The sequence below is a fragment of the Oryx dammah genome, unplaced genomic scaffold (assembly GCF_014754425.2).
Source record: "Oryx dammah isolate SB20612 unplaced genomic scaffold, SCBI_Odam_1.1 HiC_scaffold_38, whole genome shotgun sequence".
NCBI lineage: Eukaryota > Metazoa > Chordata > Mammalia > Artiodactyla > Bovidae > Oryx > Oryx dammah.
Window position 1 is genome coordinate 91,365 of NW_024070222.1, and position 19,576 is coordinate 110,940.

General features: G+C 41.9%; 1 protein-coding gene across 1 annotated transcript in view; it reads right to left on the bottom strand.

Annotated features, from left to right (window-relative positions):
- LOC120859165 (multidrug resistance-associated protein 4-like) overlaps positions 1 to 18,844 on the bottom strand; it is a gene marked incomplete at its 5' end in the record, with an annotated part of 90,909 nt that extends 72,065 nt beyond the window's left edge. The window contains 3 exons of the mRNA XM_040235369.1: positions 2,874 to 3,098; positions 18,063 to 18,183; positions 18,734 to 18,844. Coding sequence (XP_040091303.1) covers positions 2,874 to 3,098; positions 18,063 to 18,183; positions 18,734 to 18,844 — 457 coding nt within the window. The remainder of the gene's footprint in view (positions 1 to 2,873; positions 3,099 to 18,062; positions 18,184 to 18,733) is intronic.
- Between the last annotated feature and the right edge of the window lie 732 nt (positions 18,845 to 19,576).

Below are 19,576 nucleotides of genomic sequence, written 5' to 3' on the forward strand. Positions count from 1 at the left end.
TGTATAGACCTATAATGGAATATTATTCAGCCTTAAAAAGGAATTAAATTCTGATACCTGCCACAACATGGATAAACCTTGAAGACATTGTACTATAGAACATAAGCTAGACACAAAATGACAAACACTGTATGATTCCACTTATGCGAGGTACTAAAGTAGTCAAATTCACATAGAGAAGAAGTAAAATGGTGCTGGGTGAGGGGAGAGGGGTTGGGAGTTAGTGTTTAATGGGAGCAGAGGTTCAGTTTGGGAAAAACAAAAAGCTCCAGAGATGAATAATGGTGATGGCCACACAATGAGAATGTACCTAAGGACACCAAATGCTGCACCGAAAAGGAGTGAAAATGGTGAAGTTCATGTTGTGTATATTTCACCACAATGAGAAAAGATCAATAACCAAAAGCCAAAAGTAACTTTACCAAATCTGTGGCAATGTATTAATAAATAAATGACAGGTCATTTTTATATACACCTTCCACAGGATCATTCAAAATTCCTCTGAAAAGAGCACAAAAATGCTGAATGGGCCACGTTAGGAGTGGCAGATGTGCAGCCTTAGAGATCCCCTGGAGACCTGCCCCAGCCTGGAATCCACGGTGTAGACAAACTACGGCTATGAGCTTAGCAGCCTCTCCATTTCTAACACTTGACTTGATTTCTTCCCAGGACCAGGGATTAGGAGATGGGGCCCAAGAAGAAGCACAACTGTTCAGAGGGGCCTTTCAGAGCTGCTCTGTCGCATGAGTTTTTGGGTCCTAAGGAATCAGTCCACCTGTAAACTGAGAAGAAGTGTCTTGTTTCTGCAACAGGAGGAGTCTAGATGCAAGGCTGTGCACAAGGAAATTTGTCTTTCCCATGATTCTGGAATTTCAGATTATGTCAATGGTGTAATCCCCACAATTTCTGACTTCATATAGGCACCATCTTTTGGGTATAGTTAAGTCTATCTTCCAAGATGTTCACATTCACATAAGCCAATGTGCCAGGTCAAATCACATTTCCAAAAGGCAAGATTTCAGTGTTAGAGGGAAGAGGAAGAAAAACAGGTAGACAATGGCTCACCTGTGCAGCAGAGTGAGCTTTGACTAAACCATCACCTCACACCTAACTTAAAGCTTTCACAATGCAGTTCTGGTAAAATTTTGTAATTATTATGAGAGCTACAGAGAAGGAAATGGCAACCCAATCCAGTATTCTTGCCTGGAGAAACCCATGGACAGAGGAGCTTGGCAGGCTATGGTCCGTGGGTCACAAAACAGAGTCGGACACAACTGAGTGACTCTCACTCACATGAGAGTTAAGCATGATCTGAAAAGACAAACGTTTAGCCAATTGGTGGGGAAGTCTGAGTATCCATCTCCTAAATGGTTAAAGATACAGCAGATAACAAAGATGATGATAAATGACAATGAAGACCCCTGACTGGAATGTGGCAGGCACCACTGCAATTTCCTCATCATCCAGAAGGAAACCAACTCAGATGCTGCTGCCAAACAAGACAGTGAGATGCCAGGTCTCCAGGTTCACGCAGTCCCGAGATGTATACGACTCTGCTCAAGGAAAGATGAGAGGACATCTCACTTTCTGCTGATAGAAGTATCCCAAAGTAATGGAAGCTCTAGATAAGCAGCAATCAGGTAAAAGAAGCAATATTTTCAATTTAAGCTGTTTGATTTTATCTTTCAATGAGGACTATATTTATCAATGAAAATTGTATATGTTTAAGGTTACCACATGAAGCTTTTACATAAATACACATTGGGAAATGATTACTATAGTAAAACCACTTCAAGTATCCACTACCTAATATAATTGTCCTATTTTACATATGTAGTGAGAACACTTAAGATCTACTCTCTTGGAAATTTTCAAGGCTACAATACAGTCAAATAAGGAATTTTTTTTTTAAGCAACAATCTGGCAAAGAGGTATACCGGATCAAGTTTATACAGAGTCCTTCAACTCTTGACACCGATATACCTGTGGCAATACCTTTGTAAAGATACCTGAAATCCTTATTCCTTTTATACTAGTGTAGGGTAAACTATGGAATAATTTCATGGCATTCCTCAATATAAAATCACTGAACACATTAAATCAGTTCTTATTAAAAGTGCTATGATGTATACTAAAGATAAATAGCTTAAATGAAGAGCAACAAATTCTCTCTAGAATGAATGAAACAATGTTGAATTTCAAGTTTTATCTCAAATACTCTACTATTCTCTCTAACACCATTAATGACAATCACATCTATATAATATAGTGAGTGAGTCTATATTTGGCATGAATTCTCTTTATATTTTTCTCTAACACAATTGTATTGAATATAATTAGATGGGTCTTTTAAAATTATAATCATTCCCTTTCTCAAATACATTCTCTGCTTTGAGATATAGTTTTATAGATCCAATCTGTGAAGTTCACTTTTAAATAAATATTTGATGTAAATTAAGGTTTTAATGAACAACAAAAAATTTCCATAAACAACACTATGAGATTTAAGCATGAAGACATTGAAAATCTGCTTGATATATTTTTTTTACTTATTTTTAAATACTTATTTTTAAATATTAATTTAACATTTAAAAATATAATTTAATATTATTTAATACTACAAATTTAGTGGGTATTATGCAACAGCCTATGGCTAAACGTTATCAAGAGCAGCCCTCACTTGATCTGAAAGAAAATCTTTCATTATTTGTTAGTAAAGTTTGCTTCAACAAACTTGGCTTGATACAAAAGCAAGCTTCTCTAAGAAGGTGTAAACAATCCCAGTTATGAAACTTTTAGTTTACAGAGAACTTTCCCTAAATGTTCCTGATCCTTCAGGGGAGGAACACGCCGTGGTACCGAGCGGCACTCACCTTGCGGTAGATCATGTGGCCCACGGCTACTCTCAGCCTCATCCCCACGCGCTGCATGTGGTAGAAGCACAAGTGGTGCAGGACGGCCCACACGAGCACGCAGGCGCTCAGCCCTGCCGCGCAGCCATAGGCTTCGTGCAAATCGGCAGTATCGGAAAGATGGTACTTTTCAACATAGCTAATCATTTTCCCCAAAAATATGGGTTGAACTACTCTGGTGCCTTCCTAAAAGAAAAAAAAAAAAAAAAGCCTTAATTAGAAATGTCAGTTTTTCTTAACACAAGATTTACTTTTAGCATAGCATGTCAGAAATACATTTTGACAAAATGTTACATTCATGGCTAATTTAAAAGAAAAATATACAGATCCACTATCTCCTATAAGACAAGCAGGTAACAGTTTTAACCTTAAGTCAAAATTTTACATTCAAAGATAGTAAAGCCTTAGTACCTCATGCTTAGTACACGGTGGATGCTCAGCATAAATACCACAACCAGTGCTTTAGAAGTCATTTGTCACAATACCAGGTGGGCTTAAGATGAATAAGGAAAAAGGTGGCAGAAGAAGAGGAAGAAATCTGCTTCCACAGGAACAAGCCTGCCGGCAGCCTGCCCCTGTCCCCTGTCCTCTCAATGCCCCAGCCCAATAGAAAGTCAACATAGATCACACATAGGAGACACGCTTTCATCACCTTCTTCATGAATCTTTATGAATTGAGACACTGAAACACATCCACTCTTTTCTACCCCAACTCCACATGTCTGCAGACCAAGAGAAAGGAAACCAGCTTTGGCTGCAGTACAACAAAGAAACCAGGCTCGGCAGCTCTTCAGGCTCTCAGCTCCCGAGAGCACTGCCTCACTATGCCTCTACCCCCTAGAAGTTAGAATGTTCCTTGGAGTTAAAAATTAAACATGGCCAAGCTAAAAAATCATGTCTTCTGTGGTTCTCCATCCACCATCCACTGCAGTTAGTGGTTTGGAAGAAATGTTACCAGTCCTCTCTTCCCCAAGGCCTAAGCCAATTGGCTCAGGGTGCACTGAGGCTTCCACCCTGAGTAAGACTTAGGGAAAGCAAGCTGCTTTCCCAACGAAAAAGGCAAAGAAACCGCAACACCTACCCACCCTGCCAAACAGCCACTTCACCCCACAACCTACTTTCTCTCTCTAGTCACTTCCTGAAGGTCCCCTTCTCCCCAGGTCCCCTTCTTTCTCCACCATGAAGGAAAACCAAACACTCAAAGAATCCAAGTCACCAAAAATAAACACCTTGGCCCTCAGCGTCATTTCCTCCACAAACTTCTCAAAAGACCACATGCCAAAATTTTGGAAATCTTTCAGGAACAGGGCTCTTCCTTTTTGGCAATCCTGCATTACTAACATGGACAGCGGAAGCACTGACAGGTGTGCTTTGATAGCTCTCTTCTGTCTGAACCTGAGGAACCCACACACAAGAGGAGGAAAGGAGAATCCATAACACCGAACACCAAACTAATTAAGCATTTTCTGCTCAGCCAGCTAGTGCCTGATCAGGATATTTACCAAAAGATGGCTCAGTCCTCATATGGGTGTCTCACTAAACCTCAACATTCCTGTCTTGATCTATACATAGGCACACACACACGTTCACAGGCTGCACCAACTGCTTCTCCTTCCATGAAGTCATGGAGATTTTCATCTACTATAGAGGATAAAGGGAACACTATTTAGTTGAAGTATAAGTGAGATGATCAGACCTAACTAAAATGATCAGTTCTCATACATTTCCACTGTAACCTGTCATCCATCCCAAGAGGCATAGAGAGCTCATGAAAGAGTCCCTCATAAAATGGATTGCCAAACACAGTTTATAGTTTCCTGAGATGGAAATGTGGAGGCCTACACCGGGAAGCAAGAACATCAAACTGTACACACAGGCAGTCCCAGCCCAGGCATGGCCAAGGGCAGTCCAGTGCTGCAGCCACAAACCACCAGAAGCCCAGCAGTAATATCTGCCATCCCAGACTTTCCCAAAACTTGTGACTCTCTTTGGGAATCACTGTTTCCTGTTACTCAGCACTCCATTTGAGTTTAGCATCCTTGTAATTACAGGAGAAATAAGAGTAATGGCACTCATCAAAAAGAATATGAATAAATGCAACAAATACAGCAAAAAAAGAGTGGAAATAAAGGCAGGTTACTACTGCCTAAACATAGATGGATTTTTTTAAACTGACAAACAGTATTTGATAATCCAGTTGAGGGACTTCCCTGGGGGCCCAGTGGCTCCATACCTCCACACTCCCAGTGGAGGGGATCTGAGTCCAATCCCTGGTCAGGAAACTAGATCCCACATGCTGCAACTAAGACCTAGTGCAGCTAAATAAATAAATACTAAAAAAAAAAAAAAAAAAATCAGTTGAACTAACAGCCTGAATAAGGTATAATGCCAGTTAATGGCTGGTATCTTTCACTCATCTATCAATTTTTTTTCTTTTTCTTGATAATCATTATTCTTTACTTGGGATAGAAATTTTCAAAAAGATAAAGGTTTTCAAACATGAACTGTTACTTTGATCTGATGGAATTTGAGGGAAGGGTCATTTGCTATCCTTAAGCACTATTTTGGGACTTCCTCCGATGGCCCAATGGAAAGGAATCCATCTCAATATATGAGACACAGGAGATGCAGGTTTGATTCCAGAGATGGAGAGGAGCTCTAGAGTAGGAAATGGCAACCCACTCTAGTAGTTTGCCGGGATAATCCCATGGACAGAGGAGCCTGGCGGGCTATAGTCCCTGGGGTCACAAAGAGTCAGACACAACTGAGTGACTGAGCACACATCACAACTCTGCCTCCAGCAAGGAGCAGCCACGGCAACTCAGAGAAGTGATGAAAAGTGCAATGCACAAGGAATTTCCATCCTGCATAAGTTGCAACTGTTGAAAATAGAAAACTGATATTATATTCTATATAAAAAATAACAGCAAGTAAAGAAGAATTTCCAGTAATTTCTCTCAAAAAAATAGAAAACAAAATAGTAAATAGCACAAAACTGTGAAAACAAATCCCCAAAGTACATATAGAGAATAAGAATACACATATTAAATATGATTCTTCAAAGCTTCCAGACACACAGGACAGGAGTTACTGAGGCCATCAGAGGTAGACTGAGTAAATCCATCCCCTCCACACACAAGAAAAGGTTAGAGATAAAGAGTCATTTAACAGGAGAGCTGGCTGCAGCAGCATTTGAAATCTGTGAGTGTTTCCATTTCTGGCATTTGGTAAAACTGGCTGAGGCAAACCAGGTGAAAGGTTTTCCAACTACCAGAAGATTAGCTCCTGCATATGCTCAATGTTCTGTTCCAAGTTTTAACTCCAAATGGAACAGTGGTGTGAATTCCAAGGAAAAGTCCAATTTCAGAAAACTCTGCTTATCTTGAAGAGCCTCTCAGAGAGGCAAGGGGTGCCTGGGACACAGACACTGGTGGCAGCCATTCCTGGGAGCTGCCCCCACCACATGTGGGGCAGACACCACCAAGGAATTCCCTCATCTGTACATTCTTGGTTCTCACCTTCAATTAATAAGAAATAAAGCAACTGAGAAAATATTCATTATCAACCATGAATCTAACGAAACTGAAATTTTCTTGATCAGCAGGAACGAGGTCAAACAGTGCCCCCTTAAACCCTTCCCCTTTGACATCAATCTATGACCACCCCATGATTATTCTTTCCACAAACCAACTGAGTATAGTTTTTCCTCTTTCACAAGAATTCTTCACAACTCTGAAATCATAAAGGATCTTTAAAAGAGCCTAATTTAATACTGCAACACTCATTAATCAAGGTTCTCAGAGAGTCTGAGTCTCTGAGGCAGAATTTTTTTTTTTTTTTTTTTGGCCACACCATGTGGCATGCAGAATCTTAGTTTCCTGACCAGGGATCAAATACCGAGGCATCTGCGTTGGTGGCATGGAGTCTTAACCACTGGACTGCCAGGGAAGCTCGAGTTAGACATTTCTTGACAGAGTCCTTGGTACTCAGCCTTCTGAAAGCACCTAACACTGGGTTCCACCTCTTGCTTCTTAGGGTAACTTCTTGCATGGCTAGGTTAGATGCTAGAACTTTCACAGTGGGTAGAATTTCTCCTCCACATCAATGTTTCTTACCCAACTTCCCCATATCTCATTCACCAAAAAAAAAAAAAAAAAAAACCACACACGAAATTAGAAACAAGCTATCAAAGAAAAGCACTTCAGTAAAACATTCAAACAGAGAAGAGTAAGCTTGTAGGAAAAATGAATAGGCAGTTAATCTTTAGAACTGGGGGAAAGGTGACAAAATGTAGAGTTGAGAAAAATTTAGAGATAAGGTGGAAAAACTGAATCTGGGGGAATCATAGCCATCAGGATTCTAGATATCCTAGCCTTCACTCATCTTTTACATAGTGGTCTTCATCCTGACTGCACCTTAGCATACCTGAGAGGGGATAAGTGCACTCTGCCACCCGAGGCTCAGTCTCCAGAAACTGGTTTAGATACAACTGATTAGGGTGGAGCCTGAAGATTCCTCACCCTGTAGATCTGGATGCAGAAACTAACCACATGTGAGTATCTGCTAACCTCCACGCTTGCTCTGTCATGTCATCTGAGCCTGGAATGGCTACAGACCTGCTCTGAAGGAGTCACGAGGATCACAGAGAGTTTTCACCAGAGTCCCATGGCACATTTCATGCTTCTAGAAAAATCCTTCTAAACTCAAGTCCAGAGATTATAGTGATGAAATTGAAATTTTTCATTTTGCACAGTAGGAAAAATAAAATGTTCAGAAAAGACATTTTCGAACTATGACTAAAACATGAATTAAAATTCGCCTGAAAAGTTATCTCTAAAAGGAGAAGGAGAATTGGAATAGATCTAACAAGGATTTCGGCCTTCTTTAAAAATAGCGTTTTCTTGATTTTGGAATCATGAAAACATTATACAGAATTATAATTATAAAACAGCTAATTTTTTTTAATGCAATTCCTAAAACTTCAGAGTAAAATTAAACAAAAGTACCTAAATATATACCCAATCGTTCTTTTTTATATGGCTCTGCCAACCAACAGGATGGGTATATATTTAGGTACTTTTGTGGAGAGGGTGAGATGCATGGAAGGAGTAACATGGAAACTTACATTACCATATGTAAAATAGATAACCAATGGAGAATTTGCTGTCTGGCTCAGGAAACTCAAACAGGGGCTCTGTATCAAAATAGAGGGGTGGGATGGGAGGGAGATTCAAAAGGGAGGGGATATATGTGTATCTATGGCTGATTCATATTGAGGTTTGACAGAAAACAGCAAAATTCTGTAAAGCAATTATCCTTCAATAAAAAATAAATAAACTTTTAAAATAAGTAGTTTTAAAGAAAATAATTTGAAAACACATTCTCTGTGTGATATACCTACCTGAAGACAGTATGAACTGCAAAAAATAAAATAAAAATCTTAAATTGCTTTCAGATTGCTTTCACATTATAAGGTAAAACAAATGAATAATTATGCTGATATCATTGAGAATTGGGCTTAGACATGGAACAAAGAATAGATGATGGGAGGAAAGAGATACAGATATAAGCATAATAAGATGAAGTAAAAACTTCTTGCATCTGACTTGGACTGGAAACACCCATATAAACTTATTTCTTTGCCTTAAAAAATGTATTCTAACTTTGTTTAATGAAAAAGCCAAGAAACAAAAACCAAGAGCAATAAGCACCTCTAGCATTCAGACTATAGTTTTTAAATATCATTTCATACTAAAGGAAGCCAGGACTGCTTGGAGAAATGAATGATTCCAGGGCTGGAGCAAATGCTGTACAAAATGAGCTAGAAACATCCTCTTACATCAGGAACCAAAATACAAAACAAAACAAAATATCTAGCAAAGATTCCTAGAGTATGTGCAAAAGACTTAGGACCCAACTTGAATAGACCCCCGACGCCCAAAGATGGTCAAAGGTTGGCATAAGCATAACAAATGAAATGGACTGAAGCAAATCAGAAATGCTTAAATCCATGAGCTCAAACTGACATTCACAAAACCAAACAAACAACAATAAAAACTCACTAGCCCCAGAGGAGAACCAGCTTATCATTTTGAAAATAGGTTTTAAAAAGTGAAAAACATTATTTTCCCCTACTCTTCCTATAAATATTATAGTTCAAGGTTAACCAAAGAGCTTAGGGCATATCCATTTTGCAACCCTTAATGAATTAGTGGACCTTCAGCAAGGATCATGAATAGCTTCTAACATCACACACATACAACATGTTATATACCTCATAAAGGAGGTATACAATCCTACCCCCTACATAGATGAAAGAGGTGAAGACAATCCAAATGAGTTACATCAAACCTCTAGATCTAAACACCAACTAAGGTGCCAGAGGAACATGTTAACTGACATAGGGGGAGAAGCCATCAGCCAAATCCAGGCTGTGGGAATCTCTACAGGACAAACAACCTCGAGGCACAGGGTGGAGGGAACAGAAAGGCAATCTGTATAACCTGTGTCAGCCAAGTGTACCTTATTTAATACTGCTTCCAAAAGCAAGAGGGGAAAAAAACAATTGTGAGCACTGGCTAGATATTGATGACATTAAAGTTAGTATTTATGCATAATAACAAAAATGTTTATGCTAAATATATTTAGTGGGGGGAAGAGTCCACATCTTTTAAAGATACATACTAACATATTTATGGATAAAAATGATACGATGTCATGGCACTGCTTTAAAATAATCTTGGGAAGTGAGGGTGAGTTTCAGATGAATCAAGACTGCTCATTATGGCAATTATTGAAGCTGGCTTAGGGTGACATGGGCTTCCCTGGTGTCTTAGCTGGTAAAGAGTCTGCCTGCAGTGAGGGAGACCTGGGTTTGATCCCTGGATTCGCAAGATCCCCTGGAGAAAAGAAAGGCTGCCCATTCCAGTGTTCTGGCCTGGAGAATTCCATGGACTGTATAGACCATGGGGTTGCAAAAAGTTGGACATGACTGAACGACATTCATGAGGGTGACATAGGGGCTTATTTCCCTTTACCCTTCTGAGTTCCTACCTGAGGATCCCTATAATAAATGACAGAATAACAAAAGAAAAAATCAAACAGCAGTTTATTAACATGTGTATTTCTGATACACATGCGAAATATCAAGAAGAGCTGAGTAACTCCCTGAGATGGCCCAAGCCATCACCTTAAATGCCATCTCCACCTAAAGGCAAAAGAAAAGATGATGGAGCACCAATGAGAGGTTAGCAGGAAAAGCAGCTTAAACTACAGCAGGGTTGGGTTTATTATGCAGATTTCATTCTTCTTGAAGACCATCCTTCAACAGGATCCTGCTGTGATTTAGAGCCATTCTTCTTTTTCTGGTACAGAGAGGCAGACACCTTTACAAAGGGACATTTCCTTTATCAGTATAGATGTCCCTCAGAAAAGAGTAACTTCTACTCTGTCTTCAGGGTTTCTCCTGTGTCTATTTCTGAAAAGCAGAATCAACTCACAGCAATCTTCCTGCCAGAGAGCCCAACGCTGGAGTGACACATTGTGTTACCATTTCAGTCTATTTTATTTTTGAAATTTTCTTAAAAATCTATAGCACGGAGCAGGGGCGGGGGTCGGGGGGGTACACTATAGAAAGCAGTTGACACAGGGGCCAGAGCTGTTGCTAGAAAAGCAGCTCCTCTTGCCTCTGAGCCTCAGTGGAGGCTGTGGGAGGAGAGGACAGAACACAGAGAACATGGGTCTAGCAGTCAGAACACCGCGCCTCAGGGACCAGGTCGGCCACCTGCCAGTCACATGACCCCGAGCCCATCGTGTGCCCTCCTGGGTCTCCAGGTCTTAATCTGTGAAAATACTGGCCTTGCCTTCCTCAGAGGAATCCTGGGACAGCTAAATGAGCTACAACAGCTCAGAGAGCTCTGAAACCACCATAAAAACAAGGGTTTTTAATCACTTTTATTATTAGAAGTGCTGGTAAGAGATTTACTCTAATCTTATTGGCAGAGCCTGGTTTCACAAAGGGCTTGGAGAACTCATTGTTGCTCACAGGTGGTCACAGTGGAATAAGAACTCTTGAGAAGAGCCATGTGTAAAGCAAAATTTTCTAAACTGCAATTAAAGTTTCACTTCTAAGCAGAATGCTAAAATTTTTAACCATTATGAATATAATCTTTTAAAAAGAGTCTCCTACCTCCCTGAATACAGAAAGAAAATGGATTGAGGGGGGGTGGAGGAAACAAGTGAAACAGGCAAGGGAACTTAAGAGGTACAAATTCCAAACTATAAAATAAGTAAAAGGGGATAAGGGGCAAAAAAATAAATCTATAAAATTTTTAAAAATAAACAAATCACAGGATTATAATATACAACATAGGAAATATATTCAATAATGTTAAAATAACTTTGCATGGTGACAGTTGGTAACTAAACTTATCATGTACTGTATAAAATATTAGATCACTAATGATGTATAACAGAAACTAATATAACATTGTAAGCCAATCATACTTCAATTTAAAAAAATCTTTTAACTTTACATTAAAAACTTACATATGCTTAGAAAAAGAAAAGAAGGTAGATATAAAACCGTAATTTATAACTCAAGGTCTTCACTGTGGGTATTACCAACACCTAGAACTGGACATGGAACAACAGCCTGGTTCCAAATAGGAAAAGGAGTATGTCAAGGCTGTATACTGTCACACTGTTTATTTAACTTATATGCAGAGTACATCATGAGAAATGCTGGGCTGGAAGAAGCACAAGCTGGAATCAAGATTGCCGAGAGAAATATCAATAAACTCACATATGCAAATGACACCACCTTTATGGCAGAAAGTGAAGAGGAACTAAAAAGCCTCTTGATGAAAGTGAAAGTGGAGAGTGAAAAAGCTGGCTTAAAGCTCAACATTCAGAAAACAAAGATCATGGCATCTGGTCCCATCACTTCATGGGAAATAGATGGGGAAACAGTGGAAACAGTGTCATACTTTATTTGGGGGGGCTCCAAAATCACTGCAGATGGTGACTGCAGCCATGAAATTAAAAGACACTTACTCTTAAGAAGGAAAGTTATGACCAACCTAGATAGTATGTTGAAAAGCAGAGACATTACTTTGCCAACAAAGGTCCGTCTAGCCAAGGCTATGGTTTTTCCAGTGGTCATGTATGGATGTGAGAGTTGGACTGTGAAGAAAGCTGAGGGCCAAAAAATTGATGCTTTTGAACTGTGGTGTTGGAGAAGACTCTTGAAAGTCCCTTTGGACTGCAAGGAGATACAACCAGTCCATTCTAAAGGAGATCAGTCTTGGGTGTTTTTTGGAAGGAATGATGCTAAAGCTGAAACTCCAGTACTTTGGCCACCTCATGTGAAGAGTTGACTCATTGGAAAAGACTCTGATGCTGGGAGGGATTGGGGGCAGGAGGAGAAGGGGATGACAGAGGATGAGATGGCTGGATGGCATCACCAACTTGATGGACGGGAGTCTGAGTGAACTCCGGGAGCTGGTGATGGACAAGGAGGCCTGGCGTGTGGCGATTCATGGGGTTGCAAAGAGTCAGACACGACTGAGTAACTGAACTGAACTGAACTGAATGGCTAACGCGATGCTCTCAGGAACAAGCAGGGCGCATACAGCCGGTCTGCCCTGAAAGTCCCTGTCTGCTCTGCTCAAGGCCCTCTCTTCCTCTCCCACTGTGTGATCCTCAGTGGTTGCCCTCAGCCCGCAGTATCTCTGCCACTAGCAGCCACTCCTCAGCCTCCTGGGTTGAGCAAAGTGAGAGACACATGGAAGAAAGGGTTGGGAATAAATGCAAAGACCATGCAGCTCTCGGGGAACCAGCCGTGAGTCAAGGCACGAAGCCCACTTTGGGACGCAGAGGATTCTGTTTACTTCCTTCCCATCAGCTGAGCTCCAAAGGGAAGATTTACACAAACATGTGCTTCCCACAGCCTCCACCTGGACCAGAGACCACCAGCAAAAGTGGCCTCAGACAAAGGCCAAGTGTCCGGACAAGGCCGGGCCAGATCTAAGGGTCCTGGGAAGAGGACATAACTCCCAGCCACTCCTGCCCTCTCAGGAGGCTGGGTGAACCCACTCCGTCTCTCTGAGGTCACCCCATTTACACACCAGCAGGTAGAGACCTCACCTCTCAGAGAGAAGCCCTGATGACCTGGGGAGGTGGCCTCTGTGTCTCTGGCCCAGGCAGAAACTTCAGGCTCCTCCCCTCCACCCTGAGGGCCCTGGGCATGCGGAAACCTGTCCTCCCCACCTGCAGTCCCCATGGAGCTGCACACAGGGGCCAGGGTGCTGGGAACTCTCTGCCTGTTCTGCTCTAGTTAGCATTGACCTGCAAGAGCTCCACAGCCTGGTACCTGTTTCTCCAAGTGGTAGAGATACTCCTCAGTTCGCATAGAACAGAGGTTTTTATATTTCAGAATCCTAAGAGCCTCACCCTGGACTGGCGTCACCCTGCTTTTTCTCACTGGTGCTGCCAGGAGTACCTGGGAGGCCCTGCTTGTGCTGTGGATGGAAAGAGCACACTGCTTGGGATCATGGATGATCCACAGGGTGTTCTGTGCAGCCAAGGAATTGAAAGAGGGCTGGAGATCTAAAAGGAAACACGTTTGTGTTTTAGAAAATCCTGGGCTGAGTTTAGATCTTTCATTATCAAAAATATAAAGACCAACAAGCAGTACAGATAGATCACAACATGGACATTTGCTTCATAAAATCAATTTAAGTAACTAGTACTGCTACTGCTACTGGTACTAGTAGTACTGCCACACAGAGGAGCCCCGACATTCAAGGTCCTCTACTCCTCACTTCTCCGCCATGACCACCCAACAACCAATCTCCTAAAAGAGGGCCCAGGGCTCTACCAGCTGCCCCTTATGCAGCCCCAGGCCTGGCCTTCCTGGATCCCCAGCAGGAAGTATTACTGAGTCTGGAAAACTCTGAAATCAACACTCCCAGCACCACGGTGGGGTGAATTCCCTCTCAGGAAGAACCCCAGACCTGCGGCCTCTCCCTCTATGTCTGCTTCTCCCATGAGCTGCCACAGCCAAGACCCAGGACTCATATTAGGATGCGATCCATTTGAGGCTTAGCAACTGCACCTAAGGAGCCGACAGCCCAGGACAGCAAGAAAATCCACATGGGCCATGCTTTGAGACCCACTTGCCTTCAAGCCTCTTTATCATCTGGTACCAAAGAGAAAATAGAGGACCAGGGACAGCAGAGAAAGACCTGCTCCAGGATATGATCCAACATTAAACCCAGAGGCCATTCATCCAACCAGGCACCTGGCATGAGCCACAGGCAGACACCGAGGCCTCAGGGTTTCCTGATATGCAGAATTCATGAGAACTCACCCAGGACAGAAACCTGTATGAAGGGTGCATGAGTTCTCTACAATTCATGGTGAAGCTGGAGCTTCTCCCCATGGCAGGCTCTGGCTTGGCTGACCTGGCCCATGGGGAGGGGTCTGCCCAGGGAAGGGAGTGATCTTGGGAGTTCTGGCAGCTCCAGCCCAGATACAGGACCCCAGGTTCTGTTCCACAGGAAGGGGATGATCCTTTCCTAGGAAAGCATTTATCATATGTGACCTGGGAAAGTCAACAAGTACTTGCTGAGCAACTCTCAAATGTCTTCTGTTATTCTGGGCTCCAGTCCAAATTTGAGTGAGTAATAGTCCCTCAGTGGTGTTTGACTCTTTGCTACCCCATGGACTGGACACTGCCTGGCTCCTCTGTTCATGGAATTTTTCAGAAAAGAATACTGGAGCAGGTTGCCATTTTCTTCTCCGGGTATCTTCTTGATGCAGGGATTGAACAAGGGTCTCCCTCACTGCAGGCAGATTCTTCTGAGCACCAGGAAGTTCAGTTCAGTCACTCAAGTCGTGTCCGACTCTTTGCAACCCCATGGACTGCACCATTCTGGGCCTCCCTTTCCATCACCAGCTCCCAGAGTATACTCAAACTAATGTCCATTGAGTCGGTAATGCCATCCAGCCATCTGGTCCACTGTCATCCCAATCTCCTCCCATCTTCAATCTTTCCCAGCATCAGGGTCTTTTGCAATGACTCAGTTCTTCAAATCAGGTGCACACAGTATTGGAGTTTCAGCTTTAGCATCAGTTCCAATGAATATTCAGGACTGATTTCCTTTAGGGTGGACTGGTTATATCGCCTTGCAGTCCAAAGGACTCTCAAGAGTCTTCTCCAACACCACAGTTCAAAAGTATCAATTCTTTGGCACTCAGCTTTCTTGATAGCTCACATCCATACATGACTACTGGAAAAACCATAGCTTTGACTAGACGGACATTTGCTGCCAGAGTAATGTCTCTGCTTTCTGATATGCTGTCTAGGTTGGTCATAACTTTTCTTCCAAGAAGCAAGCATCTTTTAATTTAATGGCTGCAGTAACCATCTGCAGTGACTTTGGTTCATGGACTATTGAAGCACGGCTTGGAGAATCTTGAGCATTACTTTACTAGCATGTGAGATGAGTGCAATTGTGCGGCAGTTTGAGCATTCTTTGGCCTTGCCTCTCTTTGGGATTGGAATGAAAACTGATCTTTTCCAATCCTGTGGCCACTTCTGAGTTTTCCAAATTTGCTTGCATATTGAGTGCAGCACTTTCATAGTATCATCTTTGGGCATTTGAAATAGCTCAACTGGAATTAAACCACCTCCACTAGCTTTGTTTTTAGTGATGCTTCCTAAGGCCCACTTGACTTCACCTTCCAGGATGTCTGGCTCTAGGTGAGTGATCACACCACTGTGTTTATCTGGATCATGAAGATCTGTTTTGTATAGTTCTTCTATGTATTCTTGCAACTTCTTCTTAACATCTTCTGCTTCTGTTAGATCCATACCATTTCTGTCCTTTATTGTACCCATCTTTGTATGAAATATTCTGCTGGTATCTCTGATTTTCTTGATGAGATTTCTAGTCTTTCCCATTCTATTGCTTTCATCTCTTTCTTTGCATTGATCACTGAGGAACTCTTTCTTATCTTTCCTTGCTATTCTTTGGAACTCTGCATTCAAATGGGTATATATTTCCTTTTCTCCTTTGTCTTTAGCTTCTCCTCTCTTCTCTTCACAGCTATTTGTAAAGCCTCCTCAGACAACCATTTTGCCTTCTTACATTTCTTTTTCTTGAGGATGGTCTTGGTCCCTGCCTCTTGTACAGTGTCACGAACCCCCATCCATAGTTCCTCAGGCACTCTGTCTATCAGATTTAATCCCTTGAATCTATTTCTCATGTCTACTGTATAATCGTAAGGGATTTGATTTAGGTCATACCTGAATGGTTTAGTGGTTTTCCCTACTTTCTTCAATTTAAGTCTGAATTTGACAATAGGACTTCATGATCTGAGCCAAAGTCAGCTCCCGGTCTTCTTTTGCTGATGGTATACAGCTTCTCCATCTAGGTGGCAGAGAATATAATCAATCTGATTTCATATGGACCATCTGGTGATGTCCATCTGTTCTCTTGTGTTGTTGGAAGAGGGTGTTTGCTATGACCAGTGCGTTCTCTTGGCAAAACCCTATTAACCTTTGTCCTGCTTCATTCTGTATTCTCAGGCCAAATTTTCCTGTTACCCCAGGTATCTCTTGACTTCCTACTTTTGCATTCCAGTTCCCTATAATGAAAAGGACATCTTTTTTGAGTGTTAGTTCTAGAAAGTCTTGTAGGTCTTCATAGAACAGTTCAACTTCAGCTTCTTCAGCATTACTGGTCGGGGCATAGGCTTGGATTACTGTGATATTCAATGGTTTGCCTTGGAAACAAACAGAGATCATTCTGTCATTTTTGAGACTGCACCCAAGTACTGCATTTCAGACTCTTTTGTTGACTATGATGGCTACTCCATTTCTTCTAAGGAATTCTTGCCCACGGTAGTAGATATAATGGTCATTCACCCATTCCAGTCCATTTTACTTTGCTGATTCCTAAAATGTCGATGTTTACTTTTGCCATGTCCTGTTTGACCACTTCCAATTTGCCTTGATTCATGGACCTGACATTCCAGGTTCCTATGCAATATTGCTCTTTACTGCATCGGATCTTGCTTCTATCACCAGTCACATCCACAACTGGGTATTGTTTTTGCTTTGGCTCCATCCTTTCATTCTTTCTGGAGTTATTTCTCCACTGATCTCCAGTAGCATATTGGGCACCTACCAACCTGAGGAGTTCATCTTTCAGTGTCCTATCTTTTTCCCTTTTCATACTATTCATGGGGTTCTCAAGGCAAGAATACTGAAGTGGTTTGCCATTCCCTTCTCCAGTGGACCACATTTTGTCAGAACTGTCCTCCAGGGAAGCCTACTATTAAGAGACATTTCTAAGTATAAAGACAGGTCAACTTAAAAGTATCCTCAGTACACGTTTCACTCTATCTTACAGTCTATAGACAATACATTAGAATATGTAATGAATCCATACACCTTTTCCAAAGGAATACATAAGAAAGAAGTAGCAATAAAATTATAAATGACAGTCATCAATCAGATGAAATTATTTAGATGAAGCTTGTCTCTCTCAAAGAGATGGGGACTGGGCAAGTGGTCAGGAAGGAAATGCAATGTGCTTTTAACTTTGTATGAAAAATAATGTTCAGTTCCATGTTGTTGAACATAGGTCTGTTGTTGCCACATAAATCCTCTACTTCAAATTACTGTCCAAATGCTTTATTAAAACTCTGCTTCTGGCCTTTGTTTTGGAATCTGTTACATTTGTTGCCATCTCCTGATCACTGTTCTCTGAAGTTACTTCCTCCAACCACAGGACACATATTCCCGAGGTTGTAAGATCTTCTTTTGGTCAAGGGTCACTCAATATTTATATTGAGCACCAAAAAATTCCTAACATGATATAATATATCTTTCCAATGCTGCTATCCTTCCATTACACTATGTTTTAATCAGTTAAGAGAAAAATAGTAATCTCCAGAGGTCAAGCCCTTTAAGAATCTGTCTATTCTAAAGATAAATACAACTGCTGATCTACATCATGATTCCTAGATGAGATTTACCCTCAGACCTTAAATCACTGTCCTCTCCCTGCCTCAGTCCATCCATCTCAGGACTAACCCACATATACTCAAAATCAATGCACTGTATGGAAAAGCTTTTACCTCAAGAAATGTTAACATTCCCCAAACTAAGTAGGATTTCCCGTAGCACTTTATGATTGCTTTCATTAAAGAAGGCTCTCGCGCATCTTTCTGGGCTCTCAACACTTCTTGATTCCAGTACCTGCGAAGAGAGACAAAGCACAGTGGGGAACAGCCCTGCCGCAGGAAAACAGGGGAGGGACAGGGCAGAGGACAAGCCTTCACTCCAGGGCGCTCCGTGGCTGCCCATAGATGCTGGCTAACTGCTCGCAGGGCTCCTGAAAGATAAGCGGTGCAGATACTGAAGCACCAGGAAAAGCACCAGACCAGGTCTTCAGAGAAAAGTCCCAGATTCTAGAAACAAGTTCCTGCTAAGCTTTGCTGAACCCACAGGTCATGAGCAGCTCAGAAGGGCAGACACTGTCCTCCAGGAACCCCACCTCTGGGGACAGAGCTAGGTCTCCAGGGCCATGGCTGAGGGCTCCTTCCATGTCCACTCACGCAGGGAACACAGTTTCCCCCAGCCTCCAACGTGGGCTAAGCCCAGGGTCAGCATGAAGGGCTGAGGGTTCAGTGTCAGGGAAGGAGGCTCAGAAGACCCCGGAAGAAGGCAAAGGACCCTCCCCACAAGCCTTCAGCCCCATGGAGAAATTCTCACTCTTCTAACTGTACACCCTGCTGCCTGTGCTCACCCTTGCAGCTCTTCTCCAAGGTGCTGGGAGCGATCTTCCGGAAGCACCGAGTACATGTCATCTTCTTCTAATTTCCGTCTATGACCAATTTTAAACAAGGGGTTTAACCACCTGTTAAACATTAAAAGGAGAGTGACATATATTCAAATTATATATCTTTAATTAGAATCCTACATTCATGGACATTGTTTAAAAAAAGTCTACATTTTAACTATACAAAGATGTAGGGAGAAAATTAGACATATGCTTACAAACACATTTATCAGGGTGTCGATAAGTCACTCTGGCTTACACAGAATATAACTTAACTAAAATACGCTGTTTGTGGTCTACTGAAAATACATTGTATATCTACTTTAATTATTAAGAAAAATACATTTAGAAATCAAAATAATGTTACCTTGGTTCAGGAGCACAGAGTAGAGCTGAATGGCTATTGTGGATAAGGCTGTAGATATGTTCCTGTACTACCAAGCACTTAAATTTTCTGACCTGTAGCAGACTCAAGGATTTTGCTGTTGTTTTTTAGTGGCTAAGTTGTGTCTGACTGGTTTTGTGACCCCATGGACTGTGGCCCTCCAGGCTCCTCTGTCCATGGGAATTCCCAGTCAAGGATACTGGAGTGGGTTGCCATTTCATTCTCCAGGGGATCTTCTTGGCTCAGGGATAGAACCCGTGTCTCCTGCACTGGCAGGTGGATTCTTTACCACTGAGCCACCAGGGAAGCCTACCAGACTCAAGAATGCCTCAGTCACATTCACATAAGATGCAACCTTGCAGTCTCATGACCTCCTTAGTTCAGCCAATAACACAAAGGAAATTTTACAGGGAATCACATTACAA